Raw genomic sequence first — 26,957 nt, forward strand, 5'->3', positions numbered from 1 at the left:
ACAAGCACTGTATGTGAACTTTCCCCTATTCCCTCCTTTTTCTTACATCGAACAGAACAACTAACCAAAAAAACTTAGTTCCTAACGTAAGTTTCAAAAACTTGCTTCCTCAACCCACCCCCCATTCAGCTGTTAAATTAATAATTTAAGTCATTTGCGACACCCAGAGAAATTTAATCAAAAGTGTGTCTGCCGTGAAGTATGGTGTTAGTTGCGCTACCTCGTCAACGAACTGCTTCTCCATTCTAACCCTACCAGAACTGCCATTAAACTTTCACCCTGTCCTTTTTTTGGTATGTCGAATAAATACTTTCCCGTAGTCCCGTTTAACGCTAAAGCATTGTCTGTGAACTTTCACCCAGTCCCGCCTTTTTCTCATGTCGAACAAATGCTTTTCCGTCGTCCCGTCGAACACTACAAGAACTGCCTGTCAACTTTCACCCAGTCCTTTATTTTGGTCATGTCAAAACAAATGCCTTTCTATAGTCCCGTCTAACACTACAAGAACTGCCATTAAACTTTCACCCCGTCCCCTGGTCTATGGTGCAACGACGAGCTGAGCACGATGTAACTGCTTGCTTTCCATCGGCCGATTTGTACGAAGCAAAAAGTCATTTGTCACAATTCGTGAGTCACGTTTTCGCTTTGACGTACGAAAAGAATTTATAATTTAATACTTTCAATGCCCTTTGCGCATAATCGTTTTTGTTTTATTTGCGACGAAACCATTCAAGACAAAACGTTTTGTTTACAAAAAGTCAGTACCGTCAAATACCGAAAGGTGTACGCGTACCACCGATTGGGAAGCACTGGGTTAAGGCCAGTCAGAAAAATAGTTTGTGAAACACTGCCGCGAAAGTGAGGACAGACAGTCAGACGTTTACTTGACACCATTTGGCGGTTTGTTGATAGCAGCCGACGACAGAACAGAAGAGCATTTTTCTACTCCGTAATCAGAGTAGCTGTTTGTCCATCATCTACAAGAGGGGTGCTCATATTGGTTGATACATTAAAAAACGTATTTTAGCCTGCCATACATCTTGCTTTACTTGATTATTGCACGAGACCAGGTTGCCAAATTGTACTAATTGGTTGGCATAAAAAAAACGGTGATACAAGGTACATTAACTCCAGATTGGAAAGTTTTATTTTTGCGCGGAGGATTTTTTTTCGTCAAAATATTTGCGCGGATTTTTGCGCGGAATTACAATTTTCTGCGCGGATTGATAGACTTTTGATTGACAGGTGGATTTAACGATTAACGCAATTTGTATGTAACGCCTGCAAGACTATCCAGCCGACAAAAAGTACAACTAAATAAAGTAATAAACACGACAAATCTTCAGTTTTGCTCCATTGCGCACGCAGCTGTTCTGCTACATTCTACAATTTTTCATAACGATTCAAACATTTTGCTGATTTGTTTTATGGGGATAGTTTATGATTGCCAGACTACTCTTTAACTGTTTTTAATGATTTGTCATGCACAAAACATTATTTTATGTAACTTGCCCAGCCAACAGTCGCTTTAATAGTCAAACTACCTCTTAAAAATACAGATAAATGTACTTTTAAGTTTTAACGTCTACGTTAGCGAAATATGAATGTTATTTTAAGCGTGACGATCAGTAAGTTTCGATGTGCTTGACTGATTTACGTGGATTGTTCGCGAAATAAGGCTTGTGGCGACATAGAACTTCATTGTGCAACGAAAATATAAAATTTTAACGAAAGTTTATTATAGTTATCTACGAAATCTGTGCTAAGTTGCGCGGATTACACGTAAAAAGGATTACACGTAAAATTTGCGCGGATCACAAGGGGAAATCCAAACTATTGCGCGGAGGATAAATCCTCCGCGCAGGCCATTCTTTCCAATCTGGCATTAACTTAATATACCTTGGAGTTTTTTTTGTGTGATAGGTATACCTATTGGTTGCTTTAAAATGTTGTATTTTAAATTTAAATCAATTGTTTCCAATTTTGTCACACCATTTTATACTGTTTAAAGTGGACTGTGTTTTTAAATCTACTTTTGGTTTGTGTTATTTGTTCCTCTGATTGTTAATATATAATTAATTACAAAAGAGATTTTGACTGCAGCAGTCCATGATATTTGTCATTTAGCACTTTGTTGCACCAGCAGAACTAAGGTCATAAAAATACTTGTCACAGCAAATCACATATGCTTGAGCTCTTCAATAAACAATAAACCACTGAGTATCTGATTCAACTCGGTGGTCTCCAACTTTTTAAAACACGACTTCAATTTTTACAAAATGAAATTTGCATGCGACCTCATTTTTACAAAATGAGGAGAAACAAAATTCCTCAAAGTGTAATTTGTTTTAAATGAATGACACAGGATGCATGTTCATAAATCAGGTGTGAGTGCCTTGAAGGGCTTTTAGGTTTAGTGATCTAAATAAAGTTTAACATTATTCTTGAGTCATTTAACTAGCATCAGTTGAATGATAGTTTTTTCAATTGCACTAATGCAGTGGTTCTCAAACTTTTTTGACCAGGACTCAAATCTGAGTTTGATAAACATCTCACGACCCAAGCCTTCAACAACAAAAAATGTAACAAGGACTGCAAATTCGAGGCCTTAGTTGCCGCACAGGAGTCTGCCCATGTCAAAATGGCTCCACACTTAACGAAAATGGTAATAAATGCAATTTTTTTTTCTTGTGTATGAAAGCATTGTATTGGCAGTAAGATAAACAAAACTATTCCAGTACAGGCTTGGCTTACTAATTAAGATATAGACCTGGGCACCTGGCAAAGTCTCACAAAACACTCATTTGATGTTGTTTTGTTAAACAAATTGTCATTTCAAAAGTTCTTTATTTGTGCTAAGGATTATTTGTGCTAACAGCAATAGTAATAAGTAAGATTAAAACCACGCAACGCGTGATATAAAAAATCCCAAGGTATCAAAGGGTTTCCCAAGATCAGGACTAAAATCCCAAGATCTTGGGAAAAATCCCAAAGAGTGGCAGCTTTGTTGCAATGATTGGTTCATTTAACTGTACAACGTGGTCGAGTGAGATGACTTTACTACTACTACATTAAGTAAATTCGTTTGTGTTTGCTTAATGCAGTAATAATTCGTTTGACCAGAATTGAATCACCATAGCGCGACCCACTTTTTGACCCTGCACGACCCATGTTTGGGTCGCGACCCATACTTTGAGAACCACTGCACTAAAGGGATATCGTCAGTCTGATGATTTGAGAACTAGGTTTTTTCAAAGTAGAATATCGAATCCTTTTTTTTCGTTTATATCGGGTAATTGGAACCAATATAAATGTGTGGTTTTACCGTTTGTCAAAATGTAAACACATGCATAACGTTTTTACGTCGACGCTGGGTCAGTGTACCCATCGCAAAAGACCGCAAAGGACTAGTTGTCAGCAGGCATTATAGCAGGGGTGGGGGACCTACTTAGAGCCGCGGGCCGCATGAATTGCAAATTCAGTGTAAAATACTTAAAGCACACAAGTGGTTTTATATGCTTGAAACAAGGTATACAGGTTAATCACTTATTTTAAATAAAACATAACACTCTAGCTCCATTACACCGATCTGTCTTCTTTCCAAGAATATATTTTAAATAACAATATTAGGATCCACACTAATTGCTCTAAAATCAATTTAAAACTAACACCACATGGCAAATGCGTTGGGCAGCCATTAGAGGCATGAGATTGTCTGTCATTATTGCTAAAACAGTGAAGTAATGCCAAAAACATATGACGTTTGAGTCATTTCTTAACCCCAGATAAACAAAAAAATTTGGTAAGCTCACGCTGTAAAGTCCAACTTTTGTGTTGCAGAAGCACAGGTTGTTTAATATGGATTTAAAAACTAACCACCCAAAGTCCCAACTTTGCTTGCTAGGGTGCCTGTTTTATGCAGTTGTTGCAAGTTAACAAACATTATATATTTGTTCATTAGGGTGTCTATGTCAGTCGTCCACCACCAGCTAAACCAAATTACCTCAGTATCCTTACAACATAGTTACTGCTACTGAAGGCAATAAATATTAAAAATTGTTAGGAACTAACTTTTCAGGGCTGTGCTAATTTCTCTATTTCTTTGTAGATTTTGGGGTATTTCCCAGTATTTGTCTTTGTTTTGCTTGTTTCTTTTTACATTTGAAATAAAAATTATGTTTTATAGTGTATTAAACTGGCTTGCTTTCATTGTTGTGAGGATTAATGATTGCATAGCCCAAAATAATATAAGAACTGGATTCGATATTCTAGACTCGAAACAATTATTTTAGAATACCCAGTTATTCTACTTTGAACATCCCTATTTAGAACCAGTTATGTTGATTGTTGTGTTTTACCCTGTAACCCCACCGGTTAACCTCATTAGCATCATATAGTCGATGGTTAACATTACATGCATATTTAGCAACCTTCCACATGTCTTCACATAAGTTGCTGAAAACAAGCAAGGTTATAAAAAAGTTGTCAAATATGGAACTCAATGTAAAATAACAGAGTGTATTTGTGCCATTTTAAAAAAGCTAACAGTGTATGTACAGTGGCAGTATGTGCTAAGCCACCTAGTTTATGGCAGTTTTTACTCTTTGTTTAGAGATTGAATGTGTGCTTTTGCATTACCCAGAATACTATGGGAAATAGAAAATACTAGGTATTAATAATTAAAGTTATTGCCCCATTTACTCTATTTGGTAATATTTATGTGTTTCAGTAATATGGACATTATTTTACTTGCAGAAGTATAGGTTGTAAGGCTTTTGTAACTTTTTGAGTCCGACTGGAGCTACGTGTTAAGCAGTTTCCCACCAAACCAATATTTCCACTTTCATCAAGCCAATTGTAAGCTTTCCCTTTTCAACAATGTCAGAAGAAGTAACAAATCAGCCTGAGGTATGTAAGTGTAGTGGTGACTCTCATATGTTTTTCTTCAGTGAATTAAAACGCACCCATCACTGTCAAGTGGCTTAAAGTAAATTATTACAATGAAATATATTACCAGAACCAGTAAAATCAAACAAATTTGAATTATTAGGCATAATGTATGAATGCAAAAAAAAATATTACATGCAATTATCCTGATGAACCTGTCTTGTATAGGAGATTGAAACGTCAATTATTTGTCATAAAAACCGCTGGAAGAACAATACTTATTTAAACTTGAATTAAGCTGTTTCATTTATTTCTGGATTTTTTTGAAGCTTATGTTGTGTATGCATAGTCTCACTTTATTCAATGAATAGCACCAAAAATGTCTTTTTGTTTTAAAAAAGGACATATAATTCAGTGGTTGAATAGCTCGTTACGCTAACTGTGGTTTTACCAAATTAGTCGGGTTTTTTCAAAGTAATAAAAATTATTGTCATTCTCAGGATGTTCCAATTTCTACTGAAATCCCACCGACAACTTCTCAAACATCAACTACTACACAAGCTAGTATAGGTAAGAAATTTCGGTGCATATGTAATATTGCTCAAAGAGATAAAAATAGTGAGATATAAAAACAGGGCGAACTTTGTAAGCAACAACAGCAAACAATCGAACAGCATTGGGTGTTAAACAACTACCATTTCTGAACTTTATTTTAAGTTTGATAGCAGAAGTTTGATATAAAAGATGCAACATTTTACAAATCTGTGGTTGTACAGACGAATCCGGTTAATCGCATCATCGATTTGCCACGGGTATTTGATGCGATTAACCGGATTATCCGATAATCCGGTTGCTATGTAAACAGTACACGCCGTTAACGAAAGTGCTCATTTTCACTTCCCCAGCTAAAACAAAGTTGCAGTGACGCTCAACTATGGCAACGGGGCAGTATTTTCTCTCTTTTGTTGCCGAGAATCGAAAAAAGTACTCTCAAGTCAAAACTAGATTTATTACTCTCAGCGCAATGCATGACGTCATGCTTCCTAACTGTCGTGGCTGTGGTGCAATCGCCTAAGTGTGTTGAAGAAACAGTAGAAACGCACGCACACACACACACACTCTTAGTTGGCGCGCACGCCACAGTTCTCTTGATTGTGCTTTCTCTTGCAGTAAGGTCGTAGCCAAGGGGCCCAACATTTAAATTTGGGTCCCTATGAAACTTCCCTATGAAGACGGTTTATGACGTTTTAGTCTTGTTTTGGGTAGTTTCCCATATAAATGTGCCAGGCGTCTCGCTTCATATACACGTAAAATGGCCTGTTGTTTCTAACCTATTTCGTTTTCTAGTTCAAACCAACGTGTTAAGCGGCAAAGTGCTAGGTGCATATTTGTAAGCAAGCCCAAACCCGTACACGACCGAAACCTGGTCAAACTTACAACTTCGGCACATTCTACAGCGCAAGGGCGCTAAGGCGAGCTGCATCATCAGTTTCTATTATAACCCATTATACAATTGACAAAAAGAATAATTGATTTTAGCAAACCTTTAAAGGCTCAGATTGTGGCGCTACTTTCTAGCTTACTCAGCAAAACTACAGCTGCAAGACTAACGTGTCACGTGATCAACGTGTGATCGTTGCTTCAAAAATTTAAAGCAGCAACAAGTACTAGAGGAGTAAATTTTTTAATCGGTGTTCTTCCTGATAAGTTGCGCAAGGTCACGAATAGAAGACATAAAATATGTCAGTCGTTGGCACGTTACCAATTACGTGAATCTAAACAACATCGTGTGATTACTTGCGATCTAACATTTTTTACAACCATTACGTGTTTGGCGGGTCATGAACAATATAACAGAAAACATTTTTAAACATTTGTTTTACATTTAACATTGTTTAAATTTCAATACAGTTTAACACTTCGAATTTGGTGCAGTTCGCACTTAGTAAGAAATTACAATCAGCGTCTTTGCCGGAACACCAGTTTCGTAATTTTGACACGTTGAACTCTTCATTTAAATTTTAAACGCCTGTTATATCACTATTGGCGATTAGATAAGCCAATAAAAAAAAGGATCAATGTGCACGGCTTTGAGATAACGACTCCTTGTTATCGCACAGCGTTACACTGAACGCCGTTTTAATCTCCTAATGACTTTTCCAAAATATTTTATAGTCGAGACGTGTCATTTTCAACGTTGAAATTAGATGCGTTATTTGGTGTAGAATGCAACCATGTATCCACGTCTTTTCGTGTACATTACCTCCGGAGGATTTTACTATCATATCGTCGTTTTTTATTCGAAAAACTCGGTCTGTTCGACTTTCACATAGAGATCATCAATCCGGTTAATCGCATATTTCGTTGAAAATCGATGCGAATATCCGGTTTATGCGATAAACCGGTATGCGATTAACCGGACGATTTTCTTAACAAACGATGGGCGACGGTTTGGGATTTTTAATTGTGATGCAATTAAACGGATTATGCGATTAACCGGTATGCGATTAACCGGATTCGTCTGTAGTTCCGGAGAATGTACATCAGATCTATAACTGTAAGCACATGTCTTATACATACTTTAGGCGAAAAAAGCGACATGCTTTATTATTTAAAGTTTCAGCAAATGCTCATGCCATCATCAGTGATATTCGTGATATCATCATTAAACTATAATTTTTACGCATAACACTGATGATGGCTTGAGCATTTGTCGAATCGTTTGAATAAAAAGCATGTCACTTTTTACACTTTTTGGTCTATTGACTGTATGAACAGGACCATGTCTAGTATTTAAAAAGAATTACATGTTGCTAATAATTGTGGCTATTTTATTTCCCTTTGGGACGGACAAAAAGAGGACGTATGGTAGGCCTAGCTTAAAATTGTGGTGCACGATTTACCGACGATAGCAGAAACGGAAATACATATAAATCGTATGTGCGACCTGCCTCACAATGCCATGAAACTTCCACTTGGTTTATGTGGAATTTATTAGTGTCCACGCACACGTGCCATTGCTTGTCAGACACAATTTGTATTTGCGTCCCCGTTTTTTTGGCTGGTAACAGTTCTAACATTTTTTTCCATATTTCTGCAGACAAGGCATCAATGTCAAGTTTAAAGAGCTCTTCTGGCAAATGTGATTTTATTCCGACGTTTCGACGTCCTATATCAGGGTAAATAACACTGAATGCGACTAGTACAGTGCACGATAAACAAAGGAAAAAAGAATAGAACGCAAACACGTAACAACGCAATGAAAACACCGCGCGATAACAAATGATTGACCCTCTAATCTTTAAGCAGGTGCCTGTAGCAAGCTGGCAGCATCACGTCTGTTTTGATGTTCATTGTGTTGACCCGTTGGTGAATATTCCATGACTCAAGAAATAGTCTTTTCCTGTAGTCAGGCTCCCGGGCCACAACAGATGCCGCATTGAAATCAATACGGTGGCCTTGTGATACCGCGTGATTGGACAGGGCCGACTTCTTTGCGTCGCTGTTGGCAACATCCCGTTGATGTTCTTTTCTGCGGGTGTTGAGTGACCTTCCAGTCTCCCCGATATATATTTTATATTAACGGACACTCGGCGCAGGGAATAGAATATACTACACCACGTTGTTCAAGGGTGTCGATTGGATCTTTCGGGTGACTCAGTAGCTTGCGGAGAGTATTGGCAGGTTGAACGCCAACCGCTACGCCGAAGTCACGCAACATACGCCGTAGAATATCCGTCAATTTCGGTATGTACGGAAGTGTCACAAAACCCTCTGTTTTTGGATGGGTCACCTGTTTGGGACACGTTGCCCGTCCATCACGGAGAATCCAGTTGGGGTAGCCGTTGTATTTCAAGGCTTTGCGAACCTTAGCCAGTTCCGCCTCGCAGTCGTCGCTATGAGTGCACAAGCGTCGTGCCTGATCTTTTAGGGAACGAACCACCCCTCTTTTCTGGTATGTGGGGTGATGAGATCGAAAATTGAGATACCTGCCGGTACTCGTTGGCTTGTGGTACACTCTCGAGTACAAGACGCCGTCATCGGTTCTTGTGACTTGAACGTCTAAAAATGGAAGACAGTTTACCGATTGGAGTTCCATGGTAAACTGAATGCCTGGTTGCGCCTCGTTGAGATGCTGTAAAAATGCCTCAACCTTGTTCTTAGCAATGACACAAAAAATGACATATCGCCGCCAGAATCTTGGTGGGTTGGCAAATGTTGATAAGGCTTTTTCCTCAAGCGCTTCCATTGTCATGTTTGCGACAACCACGGAGACCGGGCTGTGCCTTGAACCTGTTGGTAAAAGCTTCCCCTGAATGTTAAAAAGGATTGCTCCAAGCAAATCCGCAAACCGTCCACAATATCCAACGGGACCCATGGTGTTCTGTCTTTAAGGCTATAGTCGTTTAAAATCCTGGATGACGCGATGTCCATCGCCAATTCCACAGGAACACTTGTAAAAAGTGATACGACGTCATACGACACCATTAACTCTTCGTTGGACAGGGGCGGCAACTGTGCTATCTCTTGAACAAACTTGGACGAGTTCGAAACAGTCCATTCCGTATTGCCCACAAGCGGAGAAATAACTTTCGCTAGGTACTTCGCAAGATTGTAGGTTGGAGTACCAACAAACGAAACGATTGGTCGCAGAGGGATGCCTTCCTTGTGTATTTTTGGTAAGCCGTAGATGCGCGGAGCGGAGCCGTCCGTGCTATGCAGTTGATGGAATACGGCTTCAGAAATGCATTGCCTCTCTGTGTGCAATTTCCCCACGAACTTATTAAGGACGCGTTCCGACTTACGTGTTGGATCACGCTTTAAACGCTTGTAAGTCGAAGGGTCCAGTAATAAGTCAGACATTTTCTTTCGTAATCTGGGCGGTTCATGATGACAGTACAGTTACCTTTGTCTGCGGGTAAGATCGAGATATCTTCATTTGACCTTAAACTTCGGATCGCTTGGTGCTCGGTGTTACTGAGGTTGCTTTGACCCATTCTGTGTGTGCGAAGGCAGTTTGCAAGTTTGCCTTCGTTCCCTAAAAGATCAGGCACGACGCTTGTGCACTCATAGCGACGACTGCGAGGCGGAACTGGCTAAGGTTCGCAAAGCCTTGAAATACAACGGCTACCCCAACTGGATTCTCCGTGATGGACGGGCAACGTGTCCCAAACAGGTGACCCATCCAAAAACAGAGGGTTTTGTGACACTTCCGTACATACCGAAATTGACGGATATTCTACGGCGTATGTTGCGTGACTTCGGCGTAGCGGTTGGCGTTCAACCTGCCAATACTCTCCGCAAGCTACTGAGTCACCCGAAAGATCCAATCGACACCCTTGAACAACGTGGTGTAGTATATTCTATTCCCTGCGCCGAGTGTCCGTTAATATAAAATATATATCGGGGAGACTGGAAGGTCACTCAACACCCGCAGAAAAGAACATCAACGGGATGTTGCCAACAGCGACGCAAAGAAGTCGGCCCTGTCCAATCACGCGGTATCACAAGGCCACCGTATTGATTTCAATGCGGCATCTGTTGTGGCCCGGGAGCCTGACTACAGGAAAAGACTATTTCTTGAGTCATGGAATATTCACCAACGGGTCAACACAATGAACATCAAAACAGACGTGATGCTGCCAGCGTGCAACAGGCACCTGCTTAAAGATTAGAGCAGGGGTTCTTAACCTGGGGTGCACGCACCCCCAAGGGGTGCGAGAACTGTTCCTAGGGGGTGCGGGGATGCTGAATCATTAAGGTTGGTTAGGTCTATTCTATTTAGGCAATTACAGAAGGGGGAGCGAAAATTGGTTAGTGATTTGAAAGGGGGTGCGAAAATTGGTTGGTGATTTGAAAGGGGTGCAGCAAGGAAAAAAGGTTAAGAACCACTGGATTAGAGGGTCAATCATTTGTTATCGCGCGGTGTTTTCGTTGCGTTGTTACGTGTTTGCGTTCTATTCTTTTTTCCTTTGTTTATCGTGCACTGTACTAGTCGCATTCAGTGTTATTTACCCTGATGAAGACGACCTGTATAGGACGTCGAAACGTCGGAATAAAATCACATTTGCCAGAAGAGCTCTTTAAACTTGATGCTATGCCTGGCAGCAATAGCTTATATAAGGCATCAATGTTTCGCGAAAAGCTTATCGAATACATGCAGACCAACGTGCGTGGATATGCATTGATAGGTACGAATGTATTTTAGTCTTTGAATGATTTTTAAGCACACCCTTTTTCATTTAAAACAGAATATTTTTATAAGGGTTTCAAAAAAAAGATAATGGACGCCCGTCTTTGTAATAAGCGCATCGGAGACAGCAAATTTTCATTTTGGAAGCAATATTTAACAATAAAAAATACCAGCGCCAAAGATGGTATGTTTTGAAACTTTTCTTTGCCCTGAAAATAATAAATTAAAATCATTAGCACCGCTAGCGGAACTTTGCCAAAACATTGCTTCTACAATTGCATTGTTGCCTATGACATAATAAATCCCCTTTTGCGTCATAACTATTACATTGTGTTTGTGGAATATTTTGCTCACCAAGTAAATTTGTAAGCCAGAAGCCGTTAAAAGTTCTGGAGGTAGGACGCATTAATTTTGCTGTCGTGTTTAGATGCTAAATTTGTAATTTTTAACCGTTGATAGTGTTTAATCTCATACAAAGTTAGCAAGATTTGTTAGTTGTGCTAATAAACAGGTAGGCAGACTAAATTAAAACTTACTAATACAGTATAATGTAAAAAAGTAGGCTTAATTAACTTTGGTTCAGCAATAATGCAAATAGGCAACAGTCGCATTTTTTTCTGAATATACTAGGTTGTGAATATTTTTGTGATAATAAATATTTTTTTTAAAACCTAAATTTATAGATTTAATCCATGCTTTTGCCTTTAAAAGTTATTTAAACAACTGTTTTGGTCCACCCAAACTCCGAGATTATATTCTTGTCGCCCAGTTTAGCTTTTTATACAATCCACAGCATCTAAAAAAATTCTTTATATTTTATTAGATCTGCTGACATACTGGCAAGAATGCTCAGATGATGAAAAGAATTCTCTTACAAGTAATCTTCCTGGGGAGTTTGATTTCTGCAACACTTCCATCTCATCGAGTGCAGCGCAGGCCTTGGCTGAAATCCTCCCGAGGTTGGATCGACCTGTTACGAGGCTGGATCTTCGACTCTGCAACCTGAACTTAGACAAACTGAGGGTGATTTGTGGAGGAATCAGTGAAATGAAACACAGGGTTTGTTATAATTGTGATTTTGTTTCATGAGAATATTTTTTAATAATAATTACAAAACCTAAAATTAAATAAATGACGACACAATTACGTCACTCATCACGTCACAGTTAATTTGTTCAGTTAATATTGGCAACAAATAATCATCAAATCTTGTGCAGATGGAAGAACTTTATCTGAGTCAAAACGAGTTCGGAAATGCCGGGGTCGAAATCATTTCCGGATGTTTGAGGAATTTGGAACTGGGAAGGTTGGATCTGAGGAATTGTGGGATTTCTCCAACTGGTTTGGAAGGTTTATGCGGAGAAATTGAACTCCTTGATATCCCAGTGAGATTTTTTAGTTCTACATTATTACAAAACCTGAAATTAAATCAATGACGACACAATTACGTCACTCATCACGTGACAGTTAATTAGTTCAGTTAATATTTGCGACAAATAATCATCAAATCTTGCGCAGATGAAATATCTTGATCTGAGTGAAAACGAGTTCGGAAATGCCGAGGTCGAAATCATTTCCGCTTTCGGTTTTTTAAGGAAAGTTGAGTGGTTGGGTCTGCAGCATTGCGGGATTTCTGATGATGGGAAACAGATTTTACGCATGAATCTGGAAACACTCGGACTTCCCGTAAGATTTTTTGTTCGATTTATAGATAAACATTTTCCAATACAAAATCACCTGTGAATAAAATAGTGACGTAAATATAATTACGTCATAAGCTGGTGACGTCACCCTCTCAGCAAGCCTGAACTTTGTGTGTGATCCTACTTGTGTTGTTTAGAAAGATTTCAGCTGAATGTTTGTTTTTTGCAGCGGCCAACTGTTGATTTCGATCTATGAAGATTCCGATGAAGAAAACGAATTTTCCGACAGCGATGAAGAATTTTCTGATGAAAGTTAAACTTCGCCTTTGAACTTTTTCAACAAGATTTTCACAAACTTCATTTTTTTGCTTTTTATTTTATTATTTGTGATTCTCGTGCTAAAAAAATATAAAGAAAACAATTTTTAAATGAGGTTTTAGTCACAAGCTTGTTAAATAAAAAAAAACAAGAATAAATTTACTTCAAAGTTTTAAACTAAACCGAAATTTTTCCAAACTGCATCGTTACCATGATAATAAAATTCACACCTATTCATGTAAAATAGAAATACGTTTGTTTTGCAGAACTTGGTGTTTTGGAAGTTCAGATGGATTGGTTTTTCGTTTTTAAATTTGTTTCTATTTTCTCTACCTTGTGCGTAAAATAATTATGTTTTTTATGTGCATGCACTGCATGTGCTGGCTCCAGAGCTGCCACCCCTTGGGATTTTTTCTGAATATCTTTGGATTTCAGTTGTGAGCTTGGGATATTAGGAAAACCTTTTAAAAACTGTTTTAATGTATTGCGTCAAATAAGTCTACACTTAAAATATATAAATATATGGGCCTGGCGTACTATAAAATGCATAATATTTTAAGTTCAACATATAAAAAGTATAAACTTAAAATTTACAAAAACAAATATAATAACACATGAAAAAAGTCTTAACATCTAGCTGAAATTTTATGCAATTTACAGTAGCCACGGATTCTTAAGCTCATAACGCGAAGTAAATATTGTCCGACCTCTCATTCCAAGGCTAGTATGAAGTGATTCAAGGCTGGCATAATCATGGAAAGTTATGTTGCCAGTGCCAAGATTTAAATTAAATTACGTAGTATTGTAATTAAAAACGGCTATTACACATGCAGGCCATGTGCTTGGAAATAAAAGTATGGCTATTTAATTATTATTTGCTATCTTGTGACTTTCGTAAGTGAACCTTGGGATGTTTGTAAACTCTCAGTGACAGTCCTGGTCGCTATTAGTAACAGACAACGCCAAACTGTACCGCTAGTAGCGCTATGTACCAACTCAATATCAATGCGCTTGATTTTGTCGGTGTAGTATCTATTCCAGGAGCCTTGTTTATTTTAATTGGATTGTCTTCATCATAGGAATGTTGATTTTGAAGGGGTTCCCGTCCACGGGAAAGTTAATATATATAATTGGTTGGTTGCAAATAAACTCACCCTAAATATAAGCAAAACCAAAACAATGGTGTTTCATTCAAGTGGACATCATACTGTAAATGTGGCCATCAAAGGTAAAAATCTTCAACATGTACAATCTCTGTCATTTTTAGGTGTAATCCTCAATGAAAGGCTGTCTCGGAAGGAGCATATTAATAAACTTTATCAAACATGCAAGCGTAACCTTGCAATTGTGATAAAAATCAAAAACTATTTGAATAGAGACACCTTGTTAAATTTGTTCCTGATTATGCCTCACATTCGTTATTGCATAACAAACTGGCATCAAGGTCAATCTGTACTAATTTCCAAATTACAGGGTATCTGCAGTAAATTTATTAAAATCATTTTTGGTGTTAGAGGCTCTCACAATATCGAAAATGTGATGAGAAATAATGGCTTGCTCACAATTAACCAGCTTTATATGCTTGAAATATTAACTTTTATGCACAAGTACAACAATAACAAACTTCCAGCTATTTTTGCTGATTTCTTCAAGATCAACGTTACAACTATGTCGACACGTTCCAATTCTAACTATTTGAAACCTTTTGTTAGTGGTAAAGCCTGGAATGACATTCCGTCAGAACTTCGAAATGCCAGTTCAACAAGACAATTTATTGCAAACGTCACTTCGTTCTGTTCACACAAATTTTAAATATCACAATACCCTAGATTCTCGCGCATCTTAAAAATGTAAGGCGACTAAATCTAGCGTGTATTTTTAGCCTATTTTCACCTCACGACAACTGTTCATTTATACAAAAAAAAATACAGCGTCATGATTTTGCCGACGCCGATGCCTTGCTTGGTGCACGTTTTTTTTGCTTTGTTTGTGTTTACAAATCCACTAGCACCGGTTCTGGTAGCGCTGTCTTTATGCGTGCTTGCATGTGTGCACTAAAATCGATTGTGCCAATATTAACCACTCACACTCACAAGTTTGCAGTGTTTTTGTTTTCTTTAAGATTTCACAAGCTTTTATCACACAAGTTTTAGACAAACACAGCAAACCGTCAAGTAATAAGTTAGTCTTGTGTATGTGCTGATTTATATTGCATAGGCTACAACTTGGAACTGGTAAATTGCTGCTGTGGTTTTGTTCTTTATTGTTGCAGGGGAATTACAAGTTTGAAGCGTCCTTTTGCAATGCGTCCCGAGTGAGCTGGGCTGACGACAACCGATTCAAATGCATTTATTTCCGCATTTTTGTGTTTATTTTCTGTTCTTTTTTGTCTTTTTTTTTTTTTTTTTTCTTGATGTGTCTCATAAATCATGCTTTTAATACCATTTCAAATGGTTTAAATTATTTTTAATCCTCATTTACTGTAAATGATTTAATTACCAACCCTGTTAAAGTAAAAAAATGCAGTTAATTTGAAAGGACACTATTAATGTAAAAGTTTTATTCCCTATGTGTGTGTGTGTGTGTGTGTGTGTGTGTGTTCTCTTCCTTCCGGCGCTTGAAACTATCCGGCAGGGTTTCTTTTCCTGTCGAACCCCACCCTCCTTCCTAACACGGGTGGTTAGATTCTAGGGCCCCCTCGACTGGTCCCACCAACGGTTCCCCCCCAGTCGTGTTATACTCACAGTGCGCCAAACTCACATTCTGGTGAGCTCCTGCCACATAACGCTTTATAATACGGTGTAGCTGCAGCGCGTTTAATCATGATCCACCAATTGTGCCCTCCACTTTTTTGCGCCCCATAACGTCTTAACGTTGCGCAGCTATTTCCGGCTTGGTGATTGTTTTTAGTGCAATTGTGTCGCTATGTGTTCTATCACCAATCGAAATAAACTCAACTCAACTCAATTTTTTAAATAGGAAATGAAATCTCAAAGTTTCAAGCCATCTGTCAGCAGGGACAATGTCTTACAAAATTAAATTTGCGACTCTTATTTACCTTCGATAGTTTTCTATTTATATTGCTCTGCCAATTTAAACAGTCAAGCGAATTTACCTTTGTCATGCAGGATAATACAAAAAAATTACTTTGGGAATCTCGACAAATTTTCACCTAGTGTGGTTTTGATCTTCTTTCCAATAAGCTTGTGATCGTAGCGTTTATTTATAAAAAATAAAGTGGTGTTTTCCCCAGAGAAACAATTTCGCGGAGGAAATAACATGTATAAAGCAAAGCTGTTGTGTGGTGTAGCAAAGAAATGCGAAGCAGGTTTAACCTAAAGTTTTATGACCCACAGTAACCTTGAAGGGTTTCTAGCACGATAACAAGCATACAAGTCATAGTACGTCATTCATTCTTGTTGGTGTTGCAATTAACAAACGTTTCCAAAATTTAAAAAAACTTCGTGAAACGGTTCTTAAGATCCGGTCCGAACCGAATGAATCTGCCGTTCCTAGTATATTCTGCTATTATTATTAGCCTACATAGTTGGATTTAAATCAATTTGGTAATCAGCACAAAATTCTGTTCGGATTTTTTACTTTGTTAAGTATCTGTAGAATCAGGCTTAAATATTTAAGAACAAATTTCCACCCACAATTATGCAAGAAACTTTAATGTAGAGCCATTGTAAGTTTTGAAATATAACTATTTATAAAACCATTACCACATAATTTTCCTGTACAACGCAGATAACGCTGTATCATGTTCGCCTGTATTTTCCCACGATCGTCGTATTGCTTCCAAATGCACCGTAAACATTTACGCACTGAATACCATAACGCAGTAATAGAGGCATTACAGTGCCTTCCAATGCACCACAGCCTTAATAAAACAAGCTAGTGTAAATCTTGCAAAGTAAAAGAGTTTTGCAAACCCTGAATATCGCCCATTTTTTGTGTCGCATTCAACAGTTTGTATTCCGTGGTGTGAAGCTTGGCTCGCAGTTGGCGGTTCGTTTCTTCCAGTTGAGGAATTTTAAGGTCATTGCTCGACTGTGCTCGTGTCGTGGCCTGAAATAATACAAAGTCAGTTGGAATAAAAACATTTGGATCATAACATGGTCATTGACAGAAAATAAGTTAAATAAGTTGCGAAATCTAAAATAAAAAAACACACACAAAATACTTTGCTGTTTACACTATTTCAGTTTAGTTTTGTTTATTTTAATGATCACAGCCGCTGTAATCGCGCGTCTGTTGTAGCCTAAATTTAGTGTCAAATAAACGCTCCAGCTTTGAAAAATAATCTATAGATTACAATTACACACCATAGGAGAAAATATACATACTAAATGAATATGTGTCTCCTGCAGGAAAGGAAACGCATTATTAGTCGGATTTCGAAATACACTCAAGCCAGGATACTGACTAAAAAACTGATACTACTTCTATGAAATCGATACAACACAGCACACCAAACGATACTTTATTTTACTAATGTAGATAAATTCGCTAAAAATGTTGGAATTATCTGCAAACCGACCAAAACTACTGATGTCAAATTACGAGGAAACGACATCTACGCTTACGTGGCTCTCCTGGACCGGTGGTATATTTTCAACCATGATCTCAGGAGCCTTCAGTTACTGACACTGCGAGAAAAATATCCACAGATTGAAATAAAGTGGGGCCTTTTTTAAACTCTGACTTTATTCAAAACAGAAATTCCAGAGAAATTAAAACTCAAATACTTTAATTGTCGAGAATTTCATTGCAGATTTTATGCAAAATCCTTTTCCAGAAACACAAACATTATCGTTGTTATATATGACGTTTTACCTTCACCCGTAAAGAACATTGCAAATTTTCGTTCAATTAGGTACAAAGTTGCTGAGATTTGTCAACCTGTAATTTGTTGGTGAGGTCGTGACATTTGCGTCTGTTCTGTGCGAGTTGAGACTGGAGATCTTTAATCTTGTCTTCGTATCTCTCCACTGCGCTCTTCGTTTCTTCCTTCCACCTGAAATGCACACAAACAAGCGTCGATCTGATGCGTTTGAAAGCAGATCAACAACCGTGCTCGTCCAAACACTGCGCTGTATGTTCTTTCCCCACTTTTCCAAACAAGAGCCATGACTGGATGATCCATTAGGTAATTACGATTAAACATTGAACAAGTAATGAATTGATATTTTGCAACAATCATCATATATTGCAAAACAAACTACTCATATTGCGCAACAATCCTTTAATATTAAGCAATAATTGGTCGATATTTTGCAACAATCACCAGCCATTACGGAAATAGAAATCCGCAATACCCAGCGCTGCTCATTATCCCAATAATGTTGAGCAATAATAGTTGGTTACTGTCCATTTCTGAACCCAACCTGGCATTGATCCTTTGCTGGTCAGCTAACATTTTGTGAAGTTGACGGACACTGTTGCGGTTTGTATCATCCACGCTCTACAACCGACATTGCAGTTGCTTCTTCTCTCGTTCCAAGGTGTCTTTACTCGTTGTAAACTCCTTAGCAGGGTTCAGTCGAGCTGACCTTGCCTCAGCATCCAGTTTCTAAAGACAAATGTTTATTTTTAACTCATTTTGTTGTTAAGATCCATCAGTGTCTCTTAACTACAATACAGCGCGTTTATACAAGTAGCTCTTAACAAACGCCACGCCCCTCTTTCCACCAATCATGTGCTGTTAACCATCGGCCACGCCCACCTGTATATGATGTTTGCTTTGATTGACGGTTTCGAGAAGATGAAGTCGTTCGTGTTGCGATTCCTCCATCTCACGTTGAATCCGGTTTACCCTCTGCTCCAGGGATTGGTTGGATGAGAGGAGTCTCATTTTTTCGTCTTCACTCTCCATCCTGGAGCGCTTCAGTCGATCTTCCAGTGACTTAGGAAGAAATTGTGCTGAGTCATTGGTTTTAAGTGAAACTGAGTCATATTTTTTTATTTAAGTACGTTTCACTCAATCTTAACCCAAAACTTAATCCGAAAACAACAGGTTTACCTGTATTGTTATCAAGGCGTCGTCTCTTGCTCTCTCAGCATTGATTGTTCTCCGTTGAAACTCCTCCAACTTCGGCTGATGCTGATCCTCCTTTCTCTGTCGGATCACAGATTCAAGCTCCTCCTCTGCGCTCCTTTTTGCTCTCTTCGCTCGATCCGCGTCCGATCTCAAGTTGGCTGCTTCCAATTCTAAGGTCTGCAGGAAAATAAGTCTCGAAGTTTTTGTAAAACAATCATATGAAAGAGATTTATTATCCATTATATAATCTGCATTGGTGTAGCCAGAAGGGTTATGCTCCCCGCCAAGTAATTAGAGGGGGACATTTTTTTTCTCTTTTTTCCTGTTTGAAAAGCATCAGACCAGCTGAGAGAGTCATATGGAATTCACCACTTGTTTTTTTAATTAAATCAAATCCTACCTCGATTTCTTCGACCAATCGCTGAATCTTCACTTCAGCTTGTGCGTTCACTTTGTCCACTTCGCTCCGGATCCTATCCGCCACCTCATCCACCAGTGTTCCCATGGCAACTGACGCCTTCTCCACGTCCTCCTGACGCTGCTTTTCTCGGATGAGCGCAGAGTCGCGAGCGAGCAGGGCGTCGTCAAGCAGCTGAGCACTTTCTCGGATCTTTTGTAACCCAGTCATTGGATTTAAAACAATTCAATTTGCGTTGAAGTTACCTAAAGCTTAAACTCTAAAAATGCCCAATTTTGTATAAACACAGAAAGCCACAAAAATAAATTTAGGATAAACACATTTTTTGTAACAATCTGAAAGGATCTACTCACTTTTCTGTCAGCTTTTATCTATCAGTTCGTTTGACAAAGTAGAGGATTTTTGTATGTAGCTTTTGTTTTTATTTTTGCTCGTAACCCACCTGCATTAAGTAGTTCATCTCCTTTCCTTCAATCTCGCTGTTCGTTTTTTCCAGTGCAACAATGCGAATTTTAAGGGAATCCATTTGCGACTGGGCATTTGTGTTGTACTGCAACAAAACATGCATTGTAATGCAATGCAGTTGTAATAGACAAAAAATTCTAGGCATATTTCTTTACTTGGGTATTTGTTAGAAAATCATTGGAAATAGCTAAGATGAATTTTAGAAATTCAAATTCTGAAAATACCTTAAAATGTTAAACATTCTTGAGTCTAAACATATATTTTTCACTTGGATTTTGGTTAGGAAACCATTGGATATATCAAAGATTTGTTTCAGATATTCAGCTTCCAAAAAAACTTTAAAATGATAAACATATATTTTATGAAACTTATGTAGTTAATTTTTTCGCTACTTGCAGTCTAGAACTATAACTCAGGAAAGTTTTTTTCATAATAATCCCCATTTACTACATCATAAATATGTTTCCCAAATTAAACCTTCAAATACTTTAAATTTAAATAACAGTTTTTAAACTTTATTGGTTAACAGGATTCTCTGACTTAACTTTAAATGTCAAATCCACATTGAATGTTTGACAAAACTTGTACAGTAAAGGAACTTATTAAAAATCATATTTCTGTACAACCCAAATCTCATTAGCATAAAAAACAAAACAAAAAAGGAGCAGAGCCATTTAAATGTTTCCACCTGTAAAGCTTGAGCTAGTTTGCCTTCAGTTTCAACCACAGAATTTTCCAGTTGTTGTATTGTTGTCAAGTTCATTCTTTCGTTGTGCTGCAAAGTCTTTCGTTCCTCATCCTAAAAACATTTTTACAAAAATATCTTGTGACTATAAACGATAGGGTTTAAGTACCACAGGTATGGAAACAAGTGACATGTATGGTAATAATTGTGCAAATAAAAGGTAATAATGACCGTAAAAAATTAAAACCTCTATTTACAGTCTTTTTCTACCATTTCCCATAAGGGCCAGACATGATCTACGTCCATACTGAAAAAAAATCAGGTAAATTAATTTATGAGATTAGATTAATGAATTTTTAAGACTATGTGCAGAAAATGCACACCTAACATATGGTGGCTATGTACAAAAATAATTTTGTGACAAAAAGTATACAAATACGTCAACAATATTAGTTCACTTAACAACTAAAAAAAGGACTTTATTTTAAATACATGATGTATATCTTACGACTTTCTTACTGAGGTCAAGCTTTATTTAGGCATAACAAAATGCTACATAAACAGTGGAAAATATTTTTATCAGGTTAAGGTAGCAGGGTTTTTTTTCCAGGTAAGATTACCAGGCTTGTAATTTGATGTTTTAAACTGTCAACCATCTTCTTTAAATCGTCTTCACGCTGGCTGCTTTGCCGAAGATTTAGTTTTAATTCTCGTTGTTGTTCTTGAACACGTTTCAGTTCATTCATCTAAAACACAAACCAATTTAGTCATAAAAAATAGTCGTTTTACTTCAGCAAACAATTTAGTCCCACAGTTTCTTACATCAGAAAAAACTGTCTTGTGGTTCAAGTTTTGTTAATAAATAAAAAATTGTAACATGTAGCACACAGTACCGATGCTTGGCAGTTTGTTGTTTACATAATTGACACAAAGTCATCAATAGGTTGACATTATGACACATGTAGTGGATATCACATGTGCCTAAACTTACTTGTTGTGTGGTGGCAAGGGCAAATGCCTGATTCTCCTTGTGCATAACTTCAATTGTTTGTTGCATTTTAAGGTTGGCATCTTCAAGCTGTTCGTTCCTTGCTTTGGTTTCATTAAAAATTCTCTCCTGTGATTTTATATGAGACAACTCAGCTTTGCCCTCGAACCTCATTCTGGTAAAGTTTTTGAATAATTAGGATCATTTTTTGTGACCTTTTATTCTCTAATAGGCGAGAGTAAATTTTCCACAAAACCAGCTTTTCAAAGCTAAATGTCTATCAAAACAGTTTTAATTAATTCAAGACTGTCAGCACATGTATTTTGGTATACATGTTCACAGCCGCATAAATCCGTTGGAGACAAACTAGATTTTAAATTTCAGCAAGTTTTAACTTTACTGAAATTGGACGATTTTTTTCCAAACATAGCAGAAAAAAAATCTTATTACAAAATTCCAAAGAGATTGGAACATAAAGTAACATAAACTGTTACATACTTGTCAAGAAGCTGGACTGTCTCCTTGTTCATTTCAATGGCTGCATCTCGCTCTCTGTAGGCCAGTTCCAGTTGAGACTGGAGGTTTTTAAGCATAACATCATCTTGTGGATTTCCTAGCTCTAGAAAAAGTACAAAATATACTGTATAACTCAAATATACAGCAAGCATACCACTGCCAAAATATTGTAAGAATGGGTAAAATTGGTTTAAGCTTCATTTTTCATGGTCAAATTAGCGACACGTTCAGGCCTAAATTTTAAATTTTTGAAGTTTTTTTTACCTGAACTTTCCATGTCATGTAGCTTTTGCTGAATTGCTTCTTGTAATTCGGCATGGAGTCTTTTGTTTTCCTCGTTCACAGTCTAAAAAATCGTTATTGTCTATGCTTGCATCCTAACCATGCTTTGTGATAAACCTTAAGTCTAACTCTTGTCCTAAATAACTGACAATTCAGGAATAAAACAAATAAATTCACTGATATGTGTAAACCACCTGCAGTCTTGCATGAGATTCTTTGCTTTCTTGGGAAAGTCTTTCAGCTGTGCATGCAATTCAGAAAGTTGAGAATCGTATTCATGAATAAGGGGTGAAAGAGTTATTGGGTCTGCAAGCCATTTCGCTGATGGCAAATCTTCATGTGCTTTCTAAAAACAAAATGAAAAGGTATAAAATCAAATGAAAAAAATTTTTGATAAAAAAAATTGAAAAAAAAACAAGAAAATGTTTTTATTGTTGTAGTATCATTATTTACGTATGTTCAGATTTCGAACAACAGCAATAAAAGGTTGAAAAAAAACTTTATTCAACAAATTTCATAGAAACTTACACTTGGATCAGCAGAAAATGCATCAATTCCTTGATATTTTGATAACACAGCATTTAGTCGATGTATAGTTTGTCGCAAAAAAACAATTTCATCAATTGCAGATTTATCTTCCATTACAAAACGTTAAAGCACCCAGCACAATACAGTAAAACATGTAAACTAACACATCAAATCTAAAATCACAATAAATATTATGGTAAAACATTAGATTTCTTTAAGCTAAACCAATCACTTTTTTGGTACTAAACCTTACCACCATACTTAACACGCCACTTTACTCAAGTTCTAGTTTAAAGTCTTAGTTCTGACAAACAAACACGACTTTATTGATTTGTGTTTAAGACTTGCAAGAATATAAACTCGAAGCCGTTTTTTATTTTCAACCCATTGGTTTCAAATCAGATGTGTTGACGAACGAAATCGTTCAAGCGTGAATTTTTTTATCGGTTGAATGAGGTAAGCACTTAATGTAAAGCGGCAGGTCCTGAGTTACGCACTTTTCATTTCGGCGAAATGAAGATGGTATGAAAACGCAGGGACACAACTACACAAAAAGTATTTTAACATAAGTTGATCTTTGAACATTAAAGGGGTTAAAATTACTCAGTAGTCAGAACTGAATCGTGTAGCTTCAACCAGTAATCATGTGTGATAATAACTTGAGTGCTGTGTTGTACAAGAAACGTGAAGAATATCCACAATGTGATATTGTAATGGTGAGTCCTTGGTCTTCATCATAGTGAGTATTTGGTCATAAACATATATTATAACTTTGTGTGCATGGCAATTATACTCCTGGTCATAACAATGAAAACTGCTTGTTTTAGTAGTAAAACTTATGAAATAAAGTTACAGACCTATTAACATTAGAGGATTTTTAGACTAGTTTCAAAGTTGCCATGACCTTTTAACATGTGAAGTTTATGCTAATATGCCTTTTTATATAAAAGTGTTTTTATTATTTTCAGGAAAATCGACCAATAAATGAGCCTGGAGAAGATGGTAATCAAGCATTTCTGTAAAAAGTTGTGTGCAGCCAAAATATTAGTTTTTGTTTTCACTGTAATATACATTACTACAACTTTTGTTGATATTTACAGCATTACAAGAACTGAACCTGACACACTTTTGCAGATGTTTTATTGCAAATGCATTCTGTTGGAATCTGTGGTTCAGATGTTTCTTACTGGGTCAAAGGTCGGATTGGGGACTTTGTTGTAAAAGATCCAATGATTATTGGACATGAAGCTGCTGGTAGAGTTGTGAAGTGTGGTAAAAATGTCAAGCATCTTAAGCCTGGTAAATGCTTTAGCAGGGTTTAATTTTGTGTATTGAAAATGTGAAATATAATTTCTAAGATATGGTTAATTTAATTTGAAAGAGAGATTTGAAGATTGTATAATAATGATTTATCAAAGATAATGTGGTAAATCAAGTTTTTACTAACACAATTTTTCAGGTCCAAAATATTTTATGGTAATCCTTTGTTGTAATAAATTAAAATGTATACATACACATTATAACTAAATTTTGTAGGTGATAGAGTTGCAATTGAACCTGGCTATCCACTAAGGCAGGATGAATTCTCCAAAAATGGAAGATATAATCTTAGTAAGGTATTTTTCTGTGCCACACCTCCTGATCACGGAAATCTTCAGCGGTTTTATACCCACAAAGCGGATTATTGCTTCAAGTATGTGTGTCTACTGTGTTGCAACTTTAAGTACCACATGCAATGGGGTATTTTTGTTTCCTAGGCTATGTTACATAAATTATATATATATTAAAATACTCTGTACGACTTGAGGCTTCAGTAAACCTCGGTTACACTGGATTCAACTTTTCTGGATCTACCGCTAATTCAGACAAAACTTTAGATGATTTGTAATGTTGTAAGGCTTTAACTACTTGTCATCAGTTAATTCGGGTCTTTGCCTAATCTGGACACATTTTTTGGTCCAACTAGGTCTGGTTCACCAAGGTTTAATGTAAAAAGCTGAAAGATATTAAACAAGCTTTTTTTCAGACTTCCGGACAATGTATCTTATGAAGAGGGTGCACTAATTGAACCTTTGTCTGTTGGAATTCATGCCTGTCGTAGAGCACAAGTAACTCTTGGACACAATGTTTTGGTGTGTGGTGCAGGTCCAATTGGTTTGGCTTCTTTGCTTGTGGCAAAATCTATGGGAGCATCAAAGGTTGTTATAACAGGTACGAAATTCAAATATTTCAATTCACAAAATAACATTGCATTGTTGGCACATTAACAATTGTTTTTTAGACTTGTTTGAAAGTCGCCTTGAAATGGCAAAATCCCTTGGTGCTGACTTTGTTCACAAAATCGAAAAAGGTCAAACCCCTGAAGAAACAGCTAAAAAAGTGATTGAAATGTTAGGTGACATGCCAGAACGGACTATTGAATGTACAGGGGCTGAGGCTGCAATTCAAACAGGAATATATGTGAGTTTTAGGGCTTGATAAGAATTGTAAAAACTGAGTTTTCTTTTTAGCCTCAACATAATTGCACACACACACAAATGGCACAAGTGATTGAATACAAATGTAGCTTATATTGCACAGACTTAAAACTGATTACAGTACATTGTATTTGAACATTTTAAGGCATGTCTAAAATCCATCATATAGACACAATTTGAAGTCTTCTTGCATATAAGTTTGTGAATTTTTTTAAAGCACCCTTGACAATGTAGTAATGACAAGCAACGCAATTGCAGGCGTCTGATTTAGACTTACAACCACTTAATCTGGTTGGTACAGTAGGTGACTGTGTTTGTTTGAAGTGTTTGTTAAGCCTGGAAGTAAGCAGCTTATCATAACCATTTACACGTTGTGTGTCTGCAGGCAACAAAGTCCGGCGGCTGTTTACTTCTCGTCGGTTTGGGACCCGAAATGGTTAACGTGCCCCTCGTAAACGCTGCAGTGCGTGAAGTGGATATTAGAGGCGTTTTCAGATATTGCAACACGTAAGTTCGCATTTTCTATAGTATCCTTTACAAGCGCTATTTTGCAAACGCTTTAAAATAAGTTACTCGGCAGTGGTTTCGTGCTAGATGGTCGAGTGGGTAGTTGGCGCAACCGCCTTTCGTTCCAACGGTTGGGAGTTCTAAACCCATCATGGACGCTTGTGTTTTCTTGAGCAAGAAACTTCAGCGGCATTGCTCCAACTTGGTGGTTCAGGATGTGTTAAACTAAATTGACGTCACCCACTACCCAAGTCGAAACATTCAAACAAAATATGATTCAATAGACTTAAGTTAAAACCAACAAATAACAGTTACCAATGCCTAATACGCCTTTTCCATGACAAAAGTTAAACTGGAGAACATTTTAATACAAACGAATATTTTACCTTTTATTTTTAATACCTTTTAATATTTTAATATTTTAATACAAAGGATCGGACCAAATTGCTTCCGCCAATCGACACACGAGTACTTAACTGGTTTCTGACTAGGCAGGAAAGACTTTGCGCCAAACTTAAAAACTAGCTAGGGAAGGCAATCCTGCGTACACGTGCCTGTTTGCGTACAAACTAAACGTACAGTTTTGTCATATGTCCAGTTTGTACGTTATAGTTATTCTTCTTGGTGAAAACAGTACAACTTCTTTTGCCAGATATCCGGCTGCCATTCAAATGCTGTCTGCTGGAAAAGTGAACGTAAAGCCGCTAGTCACGCATCGCTTCCCGTTGGAAGAAACCGAAGAAGCTTTCAAAGTCATGAGATCGGGGCAGGGAATTAAAGTGATGCTCAAGTGCGACCCTAACGACCAAAACCCATGAAACGTGTTGTACGACCTGTATCATTTATTTCAATCCATTAATTACCTCGTAACACCTTGTAATTTAACGAGTGATCACCATCTGTATTGTGCAATGTAATGATTTGTATGAAAATATTATGTGTGATAATGTTGTGACAGCGCAGTGATAGGCTATTTGTGTCATATTCTATCCACAGTTTGAATAAAT

At 37.3% G+C, this 26,957-nt stretch overlaps 3 protein-coding genes and 1 pseudogene across 4 annotated transcripts; 2 read left to right on the forward strand and 2 right to left on the reverse strand.

Moving 5' to 3' along the window:
- The first annotated feature begins 4,728 nt into the window (after window positions 1-4,728).
- Window positions 4,729-13,152, forward strand: LOC145228848 (ribonuclease inhibitor-like). 2 transcript variants are annotated; one of them, XM_080094063.1, is made up of 6 exons: window positions 4,729-4,908; window positions 5,388-5,457; window positions 11,904-12,139; window positions 12,298-12,465; window positions 12,599-12,766; window positions 12,953-13,152. In XM_080094063.1, the coding sequence occupies exons 1-6, from the start codon at window positions 4,879-4,881 to the stop codon at window positions 12,977-12,979; spliced, it is 699 nt and encodes a 232-aa protein (XP_079950189.1). In that variant the 5' UTR covers window positions 4,729-4,878; the 3' UTR covers window positions 12,980-13,152. The 2 variants fall into 2 exon arrangements, with proteins under 2 accessions (XP_079950189.1, XP_079950183.1); XM_080094057.1 differs by lacking the exons at window positions 4,729-4,908; window positions 5,388-5,457 and adding an exon at window positions 10,864-11,078.
- On the reverse strand, window positions 8,483-9,913 carry LOC145228840 (uncharacterized; annotated as a pseudogene).
- Window positions 13,153-16,245: 3,093 nt separating the features above from the next.
- LOC145215581 (sodium channel and clathrin linker 1-like) lies at window positions 16,246-23,151 on the reverse strand. Its single transcript, XM_080084299.1, is given in 16 exon segments — window positions 16,246-17,112; window positions 17,631-17,693; window positions 17,947-18,061; window positions 18,432-18,616; window positions 18,770-18,949; window positions 19,067-19,261; window positions 19,485-19,694; window positions 19,945-20,052; window positions 20,656-20,766; window positions 21,273-21,398; window positions 21,644-21,815; window positions 22,139-22,259; window positions 22,421-22,502; window positions 22,633-22,679; window positions 22,682-22,784; window positions 22,967-23,151. Coding segments are annotated over 16 exon segments (2,106 nt in total). The 5' UTR covers window positions 23,081-23,151; the 3' UTR covers window positions 16,246-16,938.
- Window positions 23,152-23,457: 306 nt separating this feature from the next.
- LOC145215638 (sorbitol dehydrogenase-like) lies at window positions 23,458-26,882 on the forward strand. Its single transcript, XM_080084371.1, has 8 exons — window positions 23,458-23,682; window positions 23,935-23,968; window positions 24,101-24,265; window positions 24,503-24,659; window positions 24,993-25,177; window positions 25,248-25,426; window positions 25,829-25,950; window positions 26,603-26,882. Exons 1-8 carry the CDS (start codon window positions 23,611-23,613, stop codon window positions 26,766-26,768), a joined length of 1,080 nt encoding a protein of 359 aa, XP_079940497.1. The 5' UTR covers window positions 23,458-23,610; the 3' UTR covers window positions 26,769-26,882.
- Window positions 26,883-26,957: the final 75 nt, after the last annotated feature.

The sequence above is a fragment of the Phallusia mammillata genome, chromosome 1, assembly GCF_965637545.1.
Source record: "Phallusia mammillata chromosome 1, kaPhaMamm4.hap1.1, whole genome shotgun sequence".
Classification (NCBI taxonomy): Eukaryota; Metazoa; Chordata; class Ascidiacea; order Phlebobranchia; family Ascidiidae; genus Phallusia; species Phallusia mammillata.

What these genes read in the sequence shown, in the direction of transcription:
- LOC145228848 (XM_080094057.1), top strand. Translation starts at nt 10,907, where the DNA reads ATGAAGACGACCTGTATAGGACGTCGAAACGTCGGAATAAAATCACAT. An exon ending in GCGTGGATATGCATTGATAG is followed by an intron (nt 11,079 to 11,903) that starts GTACGAATGTAT and finishes ATATTTTATTAG; the next exon opens with ATCTGCTGACATACTGGCAA. An exon ending in TTGAACTCCTTGATATCCCA is followed by an intron (nt 12,466 to 12,598) that starts GTGAGATTTTTT and finishes AATCTTGCGCAG; the next exon opens with ATGAAATATCTTGATCTGAG.
- LOC145215638 (XM_080084371.1), top strand. Translation starts at nt 23,611, where the DNA reads ATGTGTGATAATAACTTGAGTGCTGTGTTGTACAAGAAACGTGAAGAA. An exon ending in CACAATGTGATATTGTAATG is followed by an intron (nt 23,683 to 23,934) that starts GTGAGTCCTTGG and finishes TATTATTTTCAG; the next exon opens with GAAAATCGACCAATAAATGA. An exon ending in AAAGCGGATTATTGCTTCAA is followed by an intron (nt 24,660 to 24,992) that starts GTATGTGTGTCT and finishes GCTTTTTTTCAG; the next exon opens with ACTTCCGGACAATGTATCTT.